Source organism: Pantherophis guttatus, chromosome 4, assembly GCF_059756535.1.
Source record: "Pantherophis guttatus breed Tessera chromosome 4, ASM5975653v1, whole genome shotgun sequence".
Taxonomy (NCBI): Eukaryota; Metazoa; Chordata; class Lepidosauria; order Squamata; family Colubridae; genus Pantherophis; species Pantherophis guttatus.
The window spans coordinates 14,101,748-14,122,139 of NC_142066.1; the positions used below are offsets into that span (position 1 = coordinate 14,101,748).

General features: G+C 46.7%; 1 protein-coding gene across 1 annotated transcript in view; it reads right to left on the reverse strand.

Moving 5' to 3' along the window:
• The window catches only part of RPGRIP1 (RPGR interacting protein 1), a 66,209-nt gene that overhangs the window by 10,606 nt on the left and 35,211 nt on the right, over positions 1 to 20,392 (reverse strand). Inside the window, exons 15-20 of the mRNA XM_087893351.1 lie at positions 18,083 to 18,252; positions 14,138 to 14,474; positions 10,761 to 10,927; positions 8,859 to 8,990; positions 7,855 to 7,978; positions 3,209 to 3,286 (exon numbers count right to left, since the gene is read on the reverse strand). Coding sequence (XP_087749477.1) covers positions 3,209 to 3,286; positions 7,855 to 7,978; positions 8,859 to 8,990; positions 10,761 to 10,927; positions 14,138 to 14,474; positions 18,083 to 18,252 — 1,008 coding nt within the window. The remainder of the gene's footprint in view (positions 1 to 3,208; positions 3,287 to 7,854; positions 7,979 to 8,858; positions 8,991 to 10,760; positions 10,928 to 14,137; positions 14,475 to 18,082; positions 18,253 to 20,392) is intronic.

A 20,392-nucleotide genomic window follows, 5' to 3' on the forward strand; every position in this document is an offset into this window, starting at 1 on the left:
GCGGAAAGCACGCAGATCAGTGATTCTCCGTATCTCCGGGGGGAGCTCGTTCCAGATGGCGGGTGCTCCCACAGAGAAGGGTCTCCCCCTGGGGGCCGCCAGTCGACACTGTTTGATTGACAGCACCCTAAGAAGCCCCTCTCTATGGGAGCGTACTGGTCGGTGACAGGCTACTGGTGGCAGAAGGCGGTCTCATAGATACCCTGGTCCTAGGCCATGGGGCACTCTAAAGGTGGTAACCAAAACCTTGAAGCGCATCCGGAAGACCACTGGGAGCCAGTGCAGCTCGCGCAGGAGGGGGGTCACATCGGAGCGCCACATCGCTCCCATAACCACTCGCGCGGTCGCATTCTGGACCAGCTGGAGCCTCCGGGTGCTCCTCAAGGGGAGCCCCATGTAGAGATCATAATTGTATCATAATTATAAAGAATATAATTATTCTTATACTCTTCTTTCTCCCCCACCCCCTTTTCAATTTTCTCTGGTATCATCTAGATTTCTATTTCTTTTTTAGTCTCTCTATCATTTACCTTTCTATTATCTCTCGCATTTATCTCTCTTTTTTTAATTCATATTTCTTTTCTAACCACTCATAAAATCTTTCCCACGTCCTGAAATACATCGATCCTTTCTATAGAAATATATATATATATAGGAATAGAGAGAAAATGTTCTCAAGGTCAACTTTTCTCCCCACCATCATTATATACTTACTGGTCACATTATCTTGTCCTTTTTTTTTTTTTTTTTGGTCTCACCTGCAGGCCTCATGCATAACCCACCATCATCTCAATCCAGCTGTTAAGCTTTGCAAACGCTCGTCGCCAAGATATGCGATGTTGGAGCCCAGCAAATATGCAATTTATTTCATAAACTGTGATTAAACACATGTACCGTATTTTTCGGAGTATAAGACGCACCTTTCCCCCCTCCCCCTAAAAGTGGGTGAAAATTTAGGTGCGTCGTATAGACCGAATACGGGCATTTTACCCGAACCCTCCGTGTGCTGTGTTTTCACCCTCCCCGGCCCCCAGAAGCACTCTGCAGTGCTCCGCATGGCCCCTGTCAAGTTACCGAAAGATGCCCTAATTAATTCATGAGCCATGATCCAAACTTCAAAGGAAATATATTCATTTATTAGGAGCACCATTCCGGCAATACTCGGATGCAGTTAGGACTGATCCTACGTAGATTTACGTTCCCCTATGACCCTGTCTCTCCCCTCCTCTCTGGCCATGTGATGAATCACATTCTCCAATTAACCACTTTGGCTGGCTGTGAAACCTAACACCCTCTTTCTGATTGCGGTCAGAAAGAATATATGGAATTCACTTCAGTTCTCCCTCCCTCCTGCTCATGGCAACTTGAAAGCTTTGCAAGTTGACAGCCCGTTTTTGCCAAAAACAGGCCCGTTTATGGGCTCCCAAGCCCTCCGCACGTCGCGTTTTCACCCTCCCTGGCTCCTAGAAGCACTCTGCAGGCCAAAAACAGGCCCGTTTTTGGTGAAAATGGACAGCGCGGAGCACTGCAGACTGCTTCTGTGGGCCAGAGAGGGCAAAAACGCAACGCCCGGAGGTCAAAAACTATTTTGTTCTTGTTTTCTTCCTGTAAATTTAGGTGCGTCTTATAGTCCGAAAAATACGGTATTTATTTATTTATGGTGTTTACAAGTTACTCAAGGTAGGGAACATATCCGACACGCCTTCCTCCCCCCCCCCCCGTTTCCTCCACAACAACAACCCTCTGAGGTTGGGCTGAGAGAGAGTGATTGGCGTCAGCTCACCTAGCTAGTTTTCGTGCCCAATGAAGGACTAGAACGCACAGTCTCCCGGTTTCTAGTTTGGTGCCTTATGATGATTGCCTGGACAAGTCCCTTCAATTTTCTTAGTAAGATTTTGGAAGTGGCCACTGCCTGCTTTCTAGAACTCCCGGTCTCCTGGTCGTTGGCCCAAAGTCACCCGGCCAACTTTCATGCCTGAGGAGGGACTAGAACTCCCAGTCTCCTGGTTGTTGGTCCAAAGTTACCCAGCCAACTTTCATGCCTGAGGAGAGACTAGAACTCCCAGTCTCCTGGTTGTTGGTCCAAAGTCACCCAGTCAGTTTTCATGCCTAAGGTGGGATCAGTACCCCCAGTCTGCTGGTGATAGGCCCAAAGTCACCCAGCCAGATTTCATGCCTAAGGCGGGACTAGAATTCCCAATCTCCTGGTGATTGGCTCAAAGACTTGGTAGTACAGTGCCTTGGTAGTACAGTGGTCTAAGGCACCCTGTTATTAAGCTGGTTATTAAGACCAGCTGCCTGCAATTACTGCAGGTTCAAATCTCGCCAAGGCTCAAGGTTGACTCAGCCTTCCATCCTTTCTAAGGTAGGTAAATTGAGGACCCAGTTGTGGGGGCAATAAGCTGACTTTGTATAAATATACAAAAGGATGAAGGCTATTGCTGAGCACATTGTAAGCCGCCCTGAGTCTCTGGAGAAGGGCGGCATATAAATCAAATTAAATATATATATATATATTTTTTAAAAAAGACACCTAGCTGGATTTCATGCCTAAGGAGAGATTGGAACGCACAGTCGCCCGGGTTCTAGCCCAGCGCCTTAACCACTAGACCAGGGGTGTCAAATTCAAGGCCCAGGGGCCGGATCTGGCCTACGGGGTGCTTAGATCTGGCCTGCGGGACCACCCTGGAAACAGTGAAGGACCAGCCCACGGTGCCTCTGCCAGAGAAAACAGAGCTTGGGAGGGCAACCCGAGGTCCTCCAGAGCTTCGTTTGCACTGGCAGAGGGTGCAAGAGGCCGTTGCAGCTGAAAATGGAGCTCGCGAAGGCCATGGGCAGCCCTCCAGAGCTCCGTTTTCACTGGCAGAGGGTTGCAGGAGGCTGTCACAATCAAAAACAGAGCTCAGGAGCCCATTTGCGCTGGCAGTGTCCTTGGGCCATTACAGGCACCCTTGGCACAAGTGAGTGACGTTGAGCTGGCCATGTCCCCCCCGGCCCTCCCGAGGTTAAACAGAACTCTGATGCCGCCCTCAATGAAATCGAGTTTGACCAAACTGCACTAGACCAAACTGGCTCTCTGTCTCCGATCACAGTTTTGGCCCAGTGTGTTTGGACAAGTCTGTCCATCATACTTTATAAGCAAAACTGTGTAAAAATAAGTTTTTTCCTCCTGGAACTATGTGATAGCTACTCACCAGATCAGAATACCACTGCTGTGTGGGTAACCCCACAACCACTTCGTCACTTTCGGTAGTCTGAGCTTCACTCGTCTCTTGCTCCTCCCCCACTGCAGGTAAGAAAGAAGGGGGAAAAATTGTAGCACCCACTAAACAAAATGAAGAGGCTGCTTCAAAGACAAATAGCAGGGAAAGCAGCATTGTGAATACACATAAACTATCTAAACTACTGTATTTTTCGGAGAATAAGACACACTTTTCCTCCCCTAAAAGAGGCTGAAAATTTGGCCGCGTCTTATACTCTGAATGTAGCCCCACCCACCCACCGTCCCCCACCCTTCGGCCTCCACGTGTCCTCTTCCTGGCTGCAGAAATTGCCACGGACAATGGTTTCTGTGGGCTCTGCGCCTCGCTTTTTCAGCCTCCAGACACTCCGTTTGAGAGCCGTTCAAGGCTGCGAGGATCGCCAAAGCACATCGCCGCCGATCGCCACCTCTGCGCATCACGTTTTCTGCCTCTGCACATCGCATTTTAGGCCTCCGCATGACACGTTTTTGGCCTCTGCGTGTCTCATTTTTGGGTGGCAATCAGCGGTGATGTGCTTTGGCAATCCCCACAGCCTTGAACGGCTCTCAAACGGAGTGTTTGGAGGCTGAAAATACAAGGCGCACAGCCCAAAATGGCAACCCGGAACAGCTGGTGCCATGTCTTACCGCTTCCACGCTTCGCCTGCTTGACTCACCGGAGCTCCCTCTGATGATCAGCTGTGCTTTTGAAGCTGCTTATCAGCCCCAATAAGCACACGCATGCTCACAACCAGAGAACTAATGTGCTGAAGCTGACCAGGCTAAGGACGCTAGCCAAATGAATACCTGTGTCAACACTCCAAACTACATTCGTTCCAGTGCTGACATAAGAAGGAGAAGAGGGGGCAGCTGGCAAGAGGACGCTTGACTTTTCACCTACTTATTTTCCCTGAAGATAATATCCCCTAGGAGATGGGATGGGAGGGGGGACATTCCTGGGAGCTGAAGTAGTAGATATGGGGAGAGTGATTTGGAAGATGGCCAATGAGACGCAGAGATTTGGGGAATGGAAAGGGAAGGTTTGGGGTCAGGAAGTCAGTGTTGGCTACGACGGAGTCAGGGACAGATTGTTGTGCTTAATAAATGAAAGATTTCATCAAAGACTATTTGTTTGGAAAGGCAATTTATTTGAGACGACACCGAAACCTAACAACCTGGTAGGCAGAGGCAGAATTTTTTCCCCCTATTTTCCTCCCCAAAAACTAAGGTGCGTCTTATATTCCAGAGCATCTTATACTCCGAAAAATAAGATAGTTTATTGTCTGAAAAACTAGAGCCCTGTTCTTAGTTCCCTTAAATTGGCCTGTTGTAAGATGAGATTCCAATCACCAGTGTTGAAATGAGCCCACAATGTGTCGTTGGTTTTCCTGCAGAGATCAAAGGATATTATCTGGGTGTGGTGCTCTCTGAGCATGGCGGTTTTTTTGCAGTTGTTTCATTACCCAACTAAGTAACATCATCAGTGCGAAAAGGGAGTGGGGTTTGCTCTCTTGTTTATATAAACAACCCATTCAGTGTCAGTGGGAGTGCTGTTTTCGTCTTAGTAGTTCCTTGGCTGTTGTTTTACTATTTGATTGCTTGTCTGAGTTGATAGTTCCTTGACTGGAGTATTGTTTACTGCTTGATTGTTGGTCTGGTGTTTTTCGGAGAGTCAATCCCTGCTTATCTGGGTGTTGATTGCTGGCAAGGAGGTGTTTCAATGCTTTTCTTTCCTTTTTAGTTTTTGGGTTGTCTTTTCCTTCAAACAGTGAAGATGCCACTTAGTTGGGTAATGAAACATCTGCAAGAAAACAACCAAGCACCAAGAACTCCACAGTTCAACCATGAGCTACAAACATTGTCTTCTACTGGGTTTGTTCTATCAAGATCTTATGTTTTTGCTGCTACCCCATGAGTCTTATCTAGGACCTGGTGTTAGGCCGGAGATACAAGATTTAACAGGATTGATTGATTGATTCATTGATTCATTGATTCATTCATTCCTATGAATTCCTACGAATAAGAAACACAAATCAATCAACTGTCAGTCATTTGGTCACCAATGTCCAGCAGTACAACGTGAAAAGTTGCTGGTGGCCGCATGAAGCCCACAGATTGTGAGTTGTCAAGTTGTCTGAATTTTGATCACCTGACCAGGGGATGGTGCAATGGTCATAAGTGTGAAAAACGGCCATACGTCCCTGAACATACATTTAGTGACCATTGCAACTTCAAGCGGTCACTAAACGAACTGTTCTAAGTTGAGGTCTACCTGTATTGAATTTTGCCTACATTTCCAGGGATGGGATTCAGCCGGTTCAGACTGGTTCGGGGGAACTGGTTGTTATGGCCAACTGCTGGGCCTGCCCGCCCACCCCGGCTCTATCCTGTTTTATACAATCTGTGTTTTTGACACAGCGTGCATGTGTGCAAGGTGCGTGCGTGAGATAAGCTATCCCGTCCTATACAATCACCATGTTTTTGATGCAGTGCGCATGTGCGCAAGGTATGAAGGCTCACATATTCGATTCTGGGCGAATCGGTTGTTAAATTATGTGAAGCCCACCTGTGTACATTTCCCAATTCATCAAGTGAAAGAAACAGAATAACAGAGTTGGAAGGGACCTTGTAGGTCCTCCCCCAGCCGCCCAAGCAGGAGACCCTACACCATTTCTGACAGATGGCAGCCCAGTCTCTTCTTGAAAGCTTCCATTGATGAAGCTCCCTATGAACCTAGTCTAAAATCTATTGGGATTAATATGAGGGAGATGTTGTAGCCTGCCAGCAGAGCTGGCAGCAGATTCAGACAGTGAGGAGGTTGGGGAGGAACATGGGCCAGTCCTGGAGTCTGGGGAAGGCTCGGACGACAGCTCTACGTCGAAGGCAGAGAAAGGGCCATCCGGAGCTTCCAGAGTCAGACCTCAGCAAGGCAGAGGAACAGGAGGAGCTGTTCCCAGTGTTCACATGCGCAGAGCTGCCAGAAAACAGGAACAATTAAGAAAACAGAGTCAACTTGGGAGTAAGGCTTGGAGATGATTGGCCCCTCCCATAAGACATAAAAGAGAAGCGATCGGGATGTGAGCTTTTGCAAGAAGCAATTAGTTCATCTGGTCGGTAAAAGCTTTGGAAAAGTTCTGTTTGACACTGTGCTAAGTTTGGCCTTGCCCTGCGTGTGGCAATTAGTTTTCTGGCAGCATTCCAAGGGAGATAAGGTGAGTGTTTATAAACATTCCCCTGAAAGACTGTTTGAGAAGCCTTTCGGACTGGGAATGACAATAATTCACAGCCATTTGAATTAAAGAAGTTTGCTAGGACTAAGCCTAGGTCAGAACAGGAGAGTCGAAAAGTTCTCTGTCTCTAACCCTCACGTAATATATTTAATTGTTAACAGGATGTTATGTTTTCCTCTACAAATTCAGCATCCAGGCCAGTGTTTTTTTCAACCTTAGCCACACTGAAGAAGGGTGGACTTCAACTCCCAGAATTCCTCAGCCAGCATGATGACTGGAGAATCCTGGGAGTTGAAGTCCACACATCTTAGAGTTGGTAAGGTTGAGAAACACTGATGTAGGTTTGTCCTTCAACAACATTATGAGTGACAATATAGGCCACCCCAACGATGCCCTTGAAGTGATGTCTCAGTGCCTGGAGGCTGTGCGGATCTGGATGGGGAGGAACAGGCTCAAGCTCAACCCTTCCAAGACTGAGTGGCTGTGGTTCTCGGCATCCCAATATAGTCAGCTGACTCCATCGCTGGCTATTGGGGGCGAGTCTTTGGCCCCCTCGGAGAGGGCGGGCAATCTGGGAGTCCTCCTGGATATGCAGCTGTCCTTGGAGGAACATCTGACAGCTGTAGCCAGGGGGACCTTTTGTCAGGTTCGCCTGATTCGCCAGTTGCGACCCTTTCTTGATCGGGATTCCATGTGCACAGTCACTCATGCCCTCGTCACCTCTCGCCTTGACTACTGCAACGCTCTCTACATGGGGCTCCCCTTGAAGAGCACCTGGAGGCTCCAACTGGTCCAGAATGCGGCCGCGCGGGTAATTACGGGAGCTGCATGGCGCTCCCACATAACACTGCTCCTGCGCGAGCTGCACTGGCTCCCAGTGGTCTTCCAGGTGCGCTTCAAGGTGTTGGTTACCACCTTTAAAGCGCTCCATAGCATAGGACCTAGTTATCTTCGAGACCGCCTGCTGCTACCGACAACCTCCCATCGACCCGTGCGTTCCCACAGAGAGGGCCTCCTCGGGGCGCTATCAGCCAAACAATGTAGGCTGGTGACCCCCAGGGGGAGGGCCTTCTCTGTGGGGGCACCTACCCTGTGGAACCAGCTGCCCCCAGAGATAAGGAGAATCCAAGACCTCGGTGCCTTCCACCGTGCCCTTAAAACTTTCTTTTTTCAACAAGCCGGGCTGGCTTAACATATTTTTAAATTTTTAATTTTTAATTGGTTTGTCATTTTAAACTGGGGCCAAATTAATATATATTCTTTTAATTGTTTTTAATGTTTGTATTGTATGTTTTTATCTGGCTTTACACCGCCCTGAGTCCCTTGGGAGAAGGTGCGGTATATAAATTCGAAATAAAATAAAAAATAAAAATAAAAATATACCAGTGTCCTTCAGCAGAGACTCTAGAATCGATTCTTCATCCAGTTCTCGGTGTTCGGCCACCTTTGCTGTCTCTTCAACATTCAGTGTTTCTTCTTCCTCCTCTATCCTCTCTTCCACCTCCATCTGCCCAGATATAAAAGCCAGTTTGCTCACAAAATCATGACTTTGAGACAATCGTTGGTGCCAGATAAGCAAATATCCAGATATGTTTCATATTAATTCATTTCATCATCATTCATTTCAATTAGAATGTTATAATGTTAGAGAATTTAACTTCTCTTGTCACAGTTCAGAGATACCTGAAATGGATCGCGCATCGTACGTAGCAAATTCTTATCTAGTAATAAGTAATAATAAACCATTAATATTATTAATAAGTAATGATAATTGATAATAAGTAGTAATAATAAATAAATAATAATCAACTAAGATGATTAGTTGGAGAATAAAATATATGAAGAACGCTTGTAGGATTTGGGTTTGGGTAGTCTAGAGAAAAGAAGGACTAGGGGCAGAGGTGGTATTCAACCGGTTTGGACTGGTTCGCCCGAACTGGTAGTGGAAATCACGGGTGGACCCACCCACCTGCCCAGCTCTATGCCATCCTATTTAGGCACGTATATTTATCTACGCCATCCTATTTAGGCCAGGCGCATGCACGGAAGGAACTCCCAGTCTCCAGCTCATTGGTACAAAGTCACCCTGTCAGCTTTCATGGCTAAGGTGGGACTAGAACTCCCAGTCTCCTGCTCATTGGCCCAAAGTCACCCAGCCAGCTTTCATGCCTAAGGTGGGACTAGAACTCAGGGTCTCCTGGTCATTGGCCCAAAGTCACCCAATCAGTTTTCATGCTCAAGGCGGGACTAGAACTCCCAGTCTCCTGGTCATTGGCCCAAAGTCACCCAGACAGCTTTCATGCCTAAAGCGGAATTAGAACTCAAGGTCTCCCAATTTCTAGCCTGGTGCTTTAACTACTATACCAGCTGGCTCTCTTTTCCCTTACCTTGGGGATAGTTTTGACCACTTTCTTCTTTGTCCTTCTTCTCTTGAGTTCTCGTGTTGGAATCATTTGGGCAGGAAGGAGCTCCACTTCATTTTTTACCCTTCTGCTTTTCTGAAGGTGTTTTTCAGTCACCTGTTTCAGAGGACAAGACAGCCAAAAATCATACAAATATATATATATATATATTTGTTTTCTGAGGTTTTCGTGGGTATTTGTATGTAGGTCTTTGGTTATTCGGGTTTTCTCCCACGTAAAATTGGAAGTGTCTTGGCGACGTTTCGACGAAGTCTCATTCGTTATCTTCAGGCTGGTGTTTTCGGCTTCGTGCTTCTAGGAGCAATGTGAGATCGCAGCTGTTTCTTCCTTTTAACGGCTAGTGGGGGTGTGAACTGATTGGGTGGGAGCTTGACTGTGTTCTGATTGGGTGGAGGTGTGTTCTGATTGGTTGGGGGTTTGGCTGTGTTCTGATTGGATGGGGGGTTAATAACATATATATTATTTATCCCAAAAAATAGTCTTGGGCAGGCTGTACAAAATAATTTATGACATTCGAAACATGTTCCGAAAAATATGAACATCTTACAAATCTTTGCTCTGTAGCAGGGGTGTCAAACTCGATTTCATTGAGGGCCGCCTCAGGGTTGTGTTTGACCTTGGGGGGCAGGGTGGGCATCACTGATGTCGGGGGCACCTGTGGTGGCCAAGTGCTAAGGCAGGATTTCCCTCAGACCCTCCCTCACCCTCATTATAATCTCCTTCCTTCCTTCCTTCCTTCCTTCCTTCCTTCCTTCCTTCCTTCCTTCCTTCTTTTCCTTTGTCTTTCCTCTTTCCCTTTCTCCTTTCCTGTCCCATCCTACATGCTCAAATGCAAAAGGGGAAACATTTCTCCTTTTGTTTTGATTTTAGTTTGTTTTGATTTAATTCCCATATCTTATAATATTCAGTTTGTTCTTCCTCCTTAATTGCAAGCGTTAATCTGTTCATTTCTGCACATTCTAATATTTTCCTTCCTTCCTCCTCTTCTTTTTCCTTCCCTCTTCCTTTTCCTTTCTTCTTCCTTCCCCTTTTCTTCTTTTTCCTTCCCTGCTCTCTTTCCTTCTTTTTGTCTTTCCTCTTTCCCTTTCTCCTTTCCTGTCCCAACTTACACGCTCAAATGCAAAAGGGGAAACATTTCTCCTTTTGTTTTGAGTTTAGTTTGTATTGATAGCCCTCTGCCAGTGAAAACGGAGCTCAGGCCTGCACGGCCCTCCCAAGTTTTCACTGGCAGTGGGCTGCAGGAGGCCATTATGGCCAAAAGCAGCCGAAAATGGGGGCACTCATTTGCTCTTTCCAGGATGGCCCCACGGGCCAGATCTGAGCACCCTGCGGTCGGATCTGGCCTGTGGGCCTTGAGTCCATCTCAGTGAAGACCTCACCTGGAAAAACAACACGATCCAGGTGGCCAGGAAGGCCCAACAGAGACTCCATTTCCTTAGGGTCTTGCATAAAAACAGGGTGGAACAACAATTAATGACCTCCTTTTACCGGTCCACAATAGAAAGCGTCCTCACTTATTGCACCACAGTATGGCATGCCGGTCTGACAGCCGCGGATAGAAAAGCATTGCAGAGGGTGGTGAGGACAGCACAAAACATCGTGGGCTGTCCCCTGATACCACTAGAGGAGATTGCTAGGGCTCGCTGCCTTAGAAGAGTGAGGCAAATCGGTAGCGGTGGCAGGAGGCTCTGCCCACGTGCCCGGACATCATCAAATACAATCTACACATGAGAGTGAACCGGTAGCAAAGGTAAGTGAAACCTACCCCTGTTAGTCTGGTAATGAAATGTTTGGAAAGCAACTCACAAGTTCGGAGAATGAACCTCCATCCTCATCCTACACCTGAGCTACGGATATTTGCCATACCTGTCTGTGCAACAGGTTTTGCTCATCAGCAATCTGCATCTCCAAGGAACGTGCTTGGATGGCCTTGTAGCGAACATCTTCAGGAGGCAAATAAAGGGCCTTCCAGTCGATGCTGAGGTGGATGGAGCCATTGGGCTTCCCCGCAGGGTCCATGAGATCAAAGTCTCCTGGAGAGAGGAGGAGGGGAAAAAAAAAAGACAACATCTGAATCTGGAACAACATCTGGATCCAGGCTGCAGACATTTTAGTTTTGGAAGTGGTGAATCCTAGGACGTCCTAAACTTGCTGTCAGCTCTGAAGCGAACCTGTCTGGAGCCATCATAGTTGCCACGAATTCTGAAATGGGGAAGGGAGGGGGAAGCAGATAGACTGACTACCGGTCAAAGCAGAAAACCTTTCTTGTGGGAACCAAGGTCATCCCAACAGGTGGCAATTGAAGGAGGAGAGGAGTGACCAAGCAGCCCGCCAACTCCTTTAATTGGACAATTTGACCTGTGACATTTGCGGAGGGAAACATTTGTTCTTTGAATTAGGCTAAAACTGCAGGAAACTTGAGAGTTGGTTTTCACTACCATGTTTCCCTGAAAATAAGACCATATTTTTTTGAACCCTGAAATAAGCGCTTGGCCTTATTTTCGGGGAGGTGTTATTATTTTGGGGCGTGTGGAGCAAGACGGGGCTCCTCTTGCCGTCTTACCTGATTTCCAGCTCTGTCTCTCTAACCCTAACCAGAGGAAATGGGGACCGGCTGTGCATACATTTAAATATTTTCAGGGAGGGCTTATTTTGGGGGGGGGGTTAGTATTTTAACGCATGCACTCAAAAGCCCGATTGGGCTTATTATCCGGGGAGGTCTTATTTTCAGGGAAACAGGGTAGCTGTGCCGATATGATGTATCCAATAAACAAGTTCTTTGAGGAATCTACCCGCCTCGGAGTTCTGCTTTTGGTGGATGTGTTACCCGGAACACTGACACTTTACTGAATTTTTTATTTTTTTTTTAATTTGATTTATATGCCGCCCTTCTCCGGAGACTCAAGGCGGCTTACAATGTGCTAAGCAATAGCCTTCATCCTTTTGTATATTTATACAAAGTCAGCTTATTGCCTCCACAACTGGGTCCTCAATTTACCTACCTTAGAAAGGATGGAAGGCTGAGTCAACCTTGAGCCTGGCGAGATTCGAACCTGCAGTAATTGCAGGCAGCTGGTCTTAATAACAGGGTGCTTTAGACCACTGTACTACCAAGGCTCCTGTTGTCTTGAAGTATCATTTATATTCCATTTCAAAGGATCGAGCATGGCTTTCTGGACCCTTCCAGGGAATGTATGGAAAGTATGGAAACCCCCAACCCAAAGAAGTCCTTGTGAGGAGGTTGGGGCTGATATTTCCCTCTATGATATGATTATAGTGGTAGGCCTGGAAGCGTTGAAAGAGCCTTCAGAGCTTCAATGGGATCAGTTGACTTATGCCTTTAGACAAGGCTGTAAAGGAACTTAGAGATGACCTTGGAGAAAGAACCCAAGAAGACATCATAAAAGAACCTAAGAAGAAGTTACGGAAGATCCCCTTAAGAGGGACTCGCATAAAAGTTTACATGGTCTTAAGAAAAAGGGAACGTGGGAAAGAAATTCAAAATAACCTGCCTTGATTTTGTTGAGTGTAAGATAGGACAGAGCAAATCTTGATGGCCTTTCAGAAAGGAGCATGTTACTTAACCCAACACAATTCCTGGAATTGTGCTGGCTGTTTCTTGATCAGCCCTCAATCTCAAAGAGCTGAAAACAATAATGAAGCTTCTCTGTGTCCCATTTATACTAAACAAAATCAAGACAAGCCTATCTTGAATTTCTTTCTCACCCTGCTTGCAGTCTCCGGACTAACTGATTGCTTCTCCACATCTTTCCTCACTGGCTCTCGTATTCTTTCCTTAAGATCATCTCTAAGACTCGGAAAATTTCTCGACTTTGTAAAAAGAGGCGTAGGCTTTCTTTTAGTGTCAGCTGAAAGAATTTGGATGTTCTGCATCCAAAGGTCAATCATCCAACTGAGAGGAGGCGCTCGAGGGCTTAAAGGAAAACCAGGGTCCACCAATTGTTCCACTGGTTGAACCATACCTCTTCTAGCCCTCCCCTTGTTGTACTGTCTTTTCCATCCTTTTCCTGACCATTACGGCTCTGGTTGATGGGAGATGTAACTTATCTAGAGCCCCCCTGTGAATTTTACTGTGCTAGTTGTTACTGACTATAGGGGGAGGTGCTCATCTCCATTTCAAGGCCATTGAGCCAGGTGTCCCATTTCCACGACCACGTGGCCAGCAGGTCGTCACAGAGAGGTGTTGTCTTCCCACCGAAGTGGTACCTATTTTTCTACTCACATTTGCATGCTTTCGAACTGGGGAGAGGACGGGAGCTCGCTCCGTTGTGTGGAGCTCAGGTCTTGAACCTGGGCTGTTGCCTTTCCAGCCCACAAGCTGGAAAGTCTTAACCACTGAGCCACCACTTAACCACTCAGTCATAACTACTGAGCCATCACACCGCCCCAAGCTGCCTGGAGAGCCTCCAAATTGTGGACTATTGTCCTAGATCCGGGGTTTCAAACTCGATTTCATTGAGGGCTGCATCAGGGTTTTGTTTGACTTCGGAGGGCTGGAGTGGGCATGGCCCGGTGTGGGTGTGGCCATGGTGGGCGTGGCCAGCTCAACATTACTCATGTTGGGTCACCTGTGGTAGCCAAGTGCTAAGGCAGGACTTCTCTGAGACCCTCACTCTCATAATCTTCCTTCCTTCCTTCCTTCCTTCCTTCCTTCCTTCCTTCCTTCCTTCCTTCCTTCCTTCCTTTCCTTCCTTCTGTCTTCCTTCTCCTTTCTCTTCCTTCCCCTCTTTCCTTATTTTTCCTGCCTTGCTCTCTTCCCATCTTTCTTTTCTTGGTCTTTCCTCTTTCCCTTTCTCCTTTCCTGTCCTTTCTTGCATGCTCCAATGCAAAAGGGGAAACATTTCTCCTTTTGTTTTGTTTTTAGTTTGTTTTGCTAGTCCTCTGCCAGAGAAAATGGAGCTGGGGGGTGGGGGCTGCATGCGGCTCCCTTGGGCCCCGTTTTCAGCCACGACAGCCTCCTGCAGCCTTCTGCCAGTAAAAAATGGAGCTCGGGGGGCGCGTGCGGTCCCTTCGAGCTCCGTTTTTGCTGACCGAGGCACTGTGGGTCAGTCCTTTGCTGTTTCCAGGCCGGCCCCACGGGCCAGATCTAAGCCCCCCGTGGGCCAGATCCTTCCCACAGGCCTTGAGTTTGATACCCCTGTCCTAGATCCAGAAGGGTTTCTCACAGAAGATGGTTCAAGAAACCAAGGCTAAATTTGTGTAGTATCTTTTGTTGCTCTCACCTTTGATGCTATGCCCATGCGCTAACGGTACCAGTGGGATCTGGGCTTTGCCCAAGTAGCTTCCAGGTTCCTCTTCCTCATCGTCAAACACGTAGACCCACAAACTCTCCACAAGCAAATAATGGTGCAGCTCAGGAGTGATGTGCAGAGCAAACTTCTTCACATCTTCAAATTCGGGGTGGTTGCTTGACGGGGTGATGGGCGTGTCGTGATCCGGGAAGGTGAAGAACTGGTACATGGCATATGGGCTGGGCCGTGAGCCAATCCAACGGCTTCTCAAATTAGTACAGCCCTTGATCTGGATGCACAGCTCATTCCGGCTTCCAGCTTCGGTCTTCTAAGGGGGGAAAAAGGAATGGTGGTAATGCAGCAAGGAAGCTGTCCAGTTCAGTTTCTTCAATTCTGACAATATTCATTTCTTGCTGCAGGTTTTAATAAGTGGGTTTCTGACTCTCAATAGGAAAACAATAATTATATTCTGTAATGATTCTTTCAGCTTGTCAGTGAGCTGCATTTGATCTATGGAAAGAATAGGCTTTTGAGTACTAGACGGAGCAACTGTTCTGCTCCAGCTATGGACCCCAAAGAACGCAGCACACACAAAGTCTGTACAAACCTTAGTTTACTAAATTAAATCAGTTTTTTTTTCAAACAAAGGCTGTTAATTAACTTTCTTAACAGCCTACAAGAATCCAAAGAATAAATAATCGTAATCTTACTATGGTTGGCAGAAAGCCCAGAAGCAATTTGCAGGAAACTGATAAGAGAACTAAGATCAGGATGCGAAGGAGAGTGAACGAAGTTGTTTCCTGCAAATTGCCTCAGTCGTCGTCCTTCCTTAAATAGGCTAAGGGAGTGGCCAATTAGCCCCAAGCCTTCTTCTCAAGGAGACCTCCTCCTGAGGAGCTACTCCTGCCTTTTGGCAGCTCTGCATGCCTGTGCATCAAGAAGACGCTCCTCCTCTTCTTCCTCTTCACTTATGGGAGCTTCTGGAGGTTCTGAAGGCCCTGGCTGAATCCCCGCCTCTGGCACCACATCTTCTCCAGCCTCCTCATTGTCTGACTCGAGTGCCAGCTGCACAGGCTGCTGGCGCAGCACCACACCAGCCTCCTCGCTGTCGGAATCAGCTACTAGCTGCACAGGCTGCTGACGGGCCACAACAACAACAGAGGGACAGGGGTGGGATTCAGCCAGTTAAGACCGGTTCGGGCGAATCGAATGCTAATTTTACATCTGGTTCGCTGAACTGGTAGTTGCAAGGACTGGCTGGCCCCTCCCACCCCGGCCTGACCCTCCCAGGAGTCTCCATGCAGTCCATTTTGGATGCCAGGTAAGTGCAGGGCCTGCGTGGAGGCTCTGAGAGGGTGAAAACCGGGCCTCATGGAAGTTCCAGAAGTTAGGAAACGGTCTGTTTCCAGCCTCCAGTGGGTCTCCAGAGCCTGGGAGAGGCTGTTTTCCCCCTGCCAGAGGCTCAAGGAAAGCCTCCGGAGCCTGGGGAGGACGAAACACTGGCCTCCCAGAAGTTCCAGGAGTGCGGAAACAGGCTTGTTTCTGGCCACCGAAGGGTCTCCAGAGCTTGGGGAGGGCAAAAACGCCTCCCACCCCTCAGCCATGGTGCAGGAGGCTGAGTAGGCCATGCCCACCATGGCCATGCCCACCGAGCAACCTGGCAGAGAACCGGTTGCTAAAATTTTTCAATCCCACTCCTAGAGAGGGGGAGCTTTGGAGGCCACGGTGGTTCAGTGGTTAGAGTGCAGTACTGCAGGCTACTTTTGCTGCCTGTCAGCTGCCTGCAATTTGGCAGTTCAAATCTCACCAGGCTCAGCCTTCTATCCTTCCGAGGTGGGTAAAATGAGGACCTAAATTGTTGGGGGCAATAGGCTGACTCTGTAAACCGCTTAGAGAGGGCTGTAAATCACCGTAAAGCAGTATATAAGGCTAAGTGCTATTGCTATTGTTCTCTGTGGATGGAATTCGTGGAATACTTCCAATACTCATAACTTCGAACGAACACTGAACCAAGGGTCGTAAATCAAGGATAGCACAACTTTGGGCAACACAACCATTTCAGGGGATTCACGAACGGCATTAATCAAGACCTATTTGTACCATGTCAATAGGAGATGCTTATAGGGCCATGTTTCTCAACCACAGCCACTTTAAGAAGGGTGGACTTCAACTCAGCACAGCTGGCTGAGGAATTCTGGGAACTGAAGTACACCTGGCTTAAAGTGGCCAACATTGAGAAATACTACTGTTGGAAGAAATATCCATCTGGGTTCAGTTCCAAGTGGGGAGAAAGACACTGAAAACATGGAGACTGCTTGGAAAGATGGTTTAATGGTGAACAGGACTACATGGTTTGAGATCCTGGGCAAAAAGGCACATGAGAGGATTATATTTATACACTCTCTTGGGCCCTGCCTTAGGGTTTCCTGTTCCTGTACAAGAAATGTATCTCATTGGCTGTCGGATTCCCAGGGGGCGGGAGTCTTAGCTAACTTTGTAGGCTGTCTGTGTCCCAGGCTTGGTTGAGCCTTACTGGGTGATGTAATCTTCCCAGGTGCCATGTGGTGAGGTGGGTAGAGTGCTAATCCTATCAATGTCCTGAGGGCCATGTCTTAATCCCATCACCCTGGATCTGAGGGGGTTTTGTCTTTAAAAACATGTTTCTCCTTTTCTCACCCAGGGAAATATAATATTCTGCCTCTTTAATATTTCCCAGGATATTTCATTCTTCTAGGAGGGGTGGGGTGGGGTGCTAACTTCCTACACTACTATATAGGGTACTTAGGGCAGGGGTCTGCAACCTTAAACACTCAAAGAGCCATTTGGACCCATTTCCCACAGAAAAGAAAACTCCGGGGGCCACAAAACCCTTCCTGTGCCTGACTATTTCTTGAGTGGCCACAAAACTAGCATATGTAGTTGAATTAAACGTTCTGTTTTCTTCAGAAATTTTTCTTTTCTTGGTTAGCCTACCGGAGGTTGAAAAGCTCAATAAATTTTGTGCCGGCGGTGTCGCACATTGGCGGTTGTGATGCATATTTTGAGTAACAGGGAGCCGCAGCAGAGGGGTGAAAGAGCCACATGCGGCTCCAGAGCCGCAGGTTGCTGACCCCTGACTTAAAGGGAATTTGAAAACTTTTTAAAATAGTTTTTCATAGTCAAATTTTTCAGCAGAAGGACGGATTGAGTTTTCACGAATGGTTTCCTGTTGGGTTGGTTTTTTGCTTTCTGGCTTATTTGCTCCTGTTGTGGCTCCGTTGCCTGAGCCTGGGCTATCGACAGATGCAGACTCTGAGAGTGAGGGAGAGGAGTTGGCAAGGCCTCCCTCTCCAGGACCCTCCTCTCTGACAATGCCTCCGGAGGACACCAAAGGCCAAACGATAGGCTCAGAGCCAAGCACGTCCCCGCAGCCACAGGTGGACAGCGATGAAGAAGATAAGTGCTGGCTGGACCCTCGGCAGAGGCGCAGGGAGAAGCGTGTGCAGCAGAGGGGAAGGCATGCCAGAAATTAGCTGAGTCACTGGACCACACCCCACAGGGTATAAATGTGGGTGTGGTGGCCGGTTCAGTTTGTGATGAGCAAAAACTGGAAATAATCCATGATCTCTGTGTTACTGGACTTTGCCTGCTTTATCGGACTGCTTTTGGATTAATCCTTGTATTGTTGACACTCTGCCTGTTTTATCGGAATGCTTGCAGTCTAATCTTTTTGTGTGAGTAAAGTCTGAATTGGCAGCTAGCCACTGGGTTGCTGCCAGCTTTATCTTCAAAGAGTTTTGTCGTGTGGCTTATTAACTCCAGGCCATCTGTGGGGGTGCGTGTGTGGTACGGGGACAGAACAGCTGCTCCTAATTTTTAGTAAACAAACCAAGAAGGCTTATACGCTGATCACAGATCTGATTTTGGAACAGTAGATCAAACTCCTTTTTTCCTTACTCTGTCGCCTTGCAGTTGCCAGCTCTGTGGGGCTGCAACCGGAGTTCCTGCTGCAATAGAGAGAGGTGTCCGCGTTTGACTTTGATGGCGGGGCAGCTGCGAAAACTGTTTGAACGGAAAGTGAAGTTTCAACCCGTATTCCAAAAGACCATAATCCTCGCCTTTGGGACCTGGAGGGGTAAGGGTAGGGAAACAATTGGGAAGAAAGTCACATTTTGGATGGATAAGCTAAAGGTTGGAGCATGATAATGATGATAACGATGATGACGATAACGATAATGATGACGAGGGGCTCTTCAGGGTGCCGTCGGCCAGACAATGCCAACTGGCGACACCCAGGGGGAGAGCCTGTCAGAGGTAATTAGCCCCGTTACCTTCCTGGGGTAATTGCCTGGATCGTGGCATTTTCCTTGTGTATACTTTGAAAAATAAAACCGGAATACATCTTCTAATAAACTCATATTTATTGTAAAGAAAATAAAACATCTAACTATCTAAAATAATTAAAGTGTTACATTTTTGCAAAGTTCCTATCGGCTACTTCTCAGCAGCCGGACTTCTCTGGCAAGAGAACAAAGAAAAGTGTGAAGTAGAATGAAAGGAATGCGGATACACGTAGTTAGCTTACTGATAAGAAATTTTGGCAAGCTACGGAAAGTCTGACAGTCCAGAAATAATGAGCTCCGCTGGTAAATACAAAAACGCAGTGACAGAGCCTTCTCTGTGGGGGCACCAGCCCTCTGGAATGAGCTGCCCCTTGAGATTCGTCTCATCCCCGACCTGCGTACCTTTCGCCGTGCCTTGAAGAACCTCTTGTTCCAACAAGCTGGCCTGGCCTAATACGATTTTTAGAATGGGTGTATGTGTGTTTTAATCTATGGGTCATTTTTTTATGAATTCAATTTTAAATTGTTTTAAATTTTGTATATTTATATGTGTTTTAATATGGCTGTACACCGCCCTGAGTCCTTCGGGAGAAGGGCGGTATATAAATATAAATAAATAAATAAATAAATAAATAAATAATAATAATAATAATAATAATAATAATAATAATAATAATAATAATAATTCAATAATAATAAGGTACTTGGTTGATACCTAGGACGCTGGCAGCAACCCGTATCAACCATTAGCACCAGTCAATGGTATTTTTGAATGTTCAGTTGACTGAGTTTCATATTTATTTATTTATTTATTTATTTATTTATTTATTTATTATTTAAATTTGTATACCGCCCTTCGCCCAAAGGACTCATGGCAATGAACAGCCAAAATTAAAATACAATATAAAATTTAAAATAATTTAAAAAACAGAATTAAATCGAATTGGCTTTCCAAAAATTAAAACCCATTACCCTTAAAATAACCCATTAAAATTTTAAGCCAGCCCAGCTTGCTGAAATAGGAAGGTCTTCAAAGCTCAACGGAAGGTCCGGAGGTCCGGGATCAGTCGTATTCCTAGAGGTAGTTCGTTCCAGAGGGCGGGTGCCCCCCAGAGAAGGCTCACCCCCTGGGGGTCATCAGTCGACATTGCTTGACCGATGGCACCCTGAGGAGGCCCTCTCTGTGGGAGCGAATTGGCCGGTGGGAGGTTATCGGTGGCAGAAGGTTTAATGAATAAAGTATAATAATAATAATAATAATAATAATAATAATAATAATAATAATAATAATACCAGAGTTGAAGAAAAAGAACTGGAAAAAATCATGAAATATCGTGACCTGAGCATTGAAACTACACAGTTATGGATGAAACATGTAACATGTAACAGTGATACCCATTGTCATCGGGACACTTGGTACCATGCGCTACTCGGAACACCGTACATTTTAAGAAGATACTTGGTTGATACCTAGGACGCTGGCAGCAACCCGTTATCGACTATTAGCACCAGTCAATGGTATTTGTTCATTTTTAAATGTTCAGTTGACTGAGTTTCATGTTTAATGAATCAACGAGATAATAATAATGAGGAGGAGAAGGAAGAGGAGGAGGAAAAAGAGGTGGAGGAAGAGAAGAAGAGGAGGAGGAAGGGGAAAAAGAGGAAGGAGAAGAAGAAAAGAAGAAGAAGAGAAGAAGAATAAGAAAAAGAAGAAGATCAGCAACAACAACAAGAAGAACAAGAAGAAGAAGAGAAAGAAGGAGAAAGGAGAAGAGAAAGAACTGAAGAAGATAACAAAATATGAAGACCTGCAAATGAAAATAGAATGAATGTGGCAAAAGACAGCAAAGGCAGTACCGATAACAACAGGTGCCTTGGGTGCAATCCCAAAACAACTGGAGCATCCCTTCAACACCATTGGCAT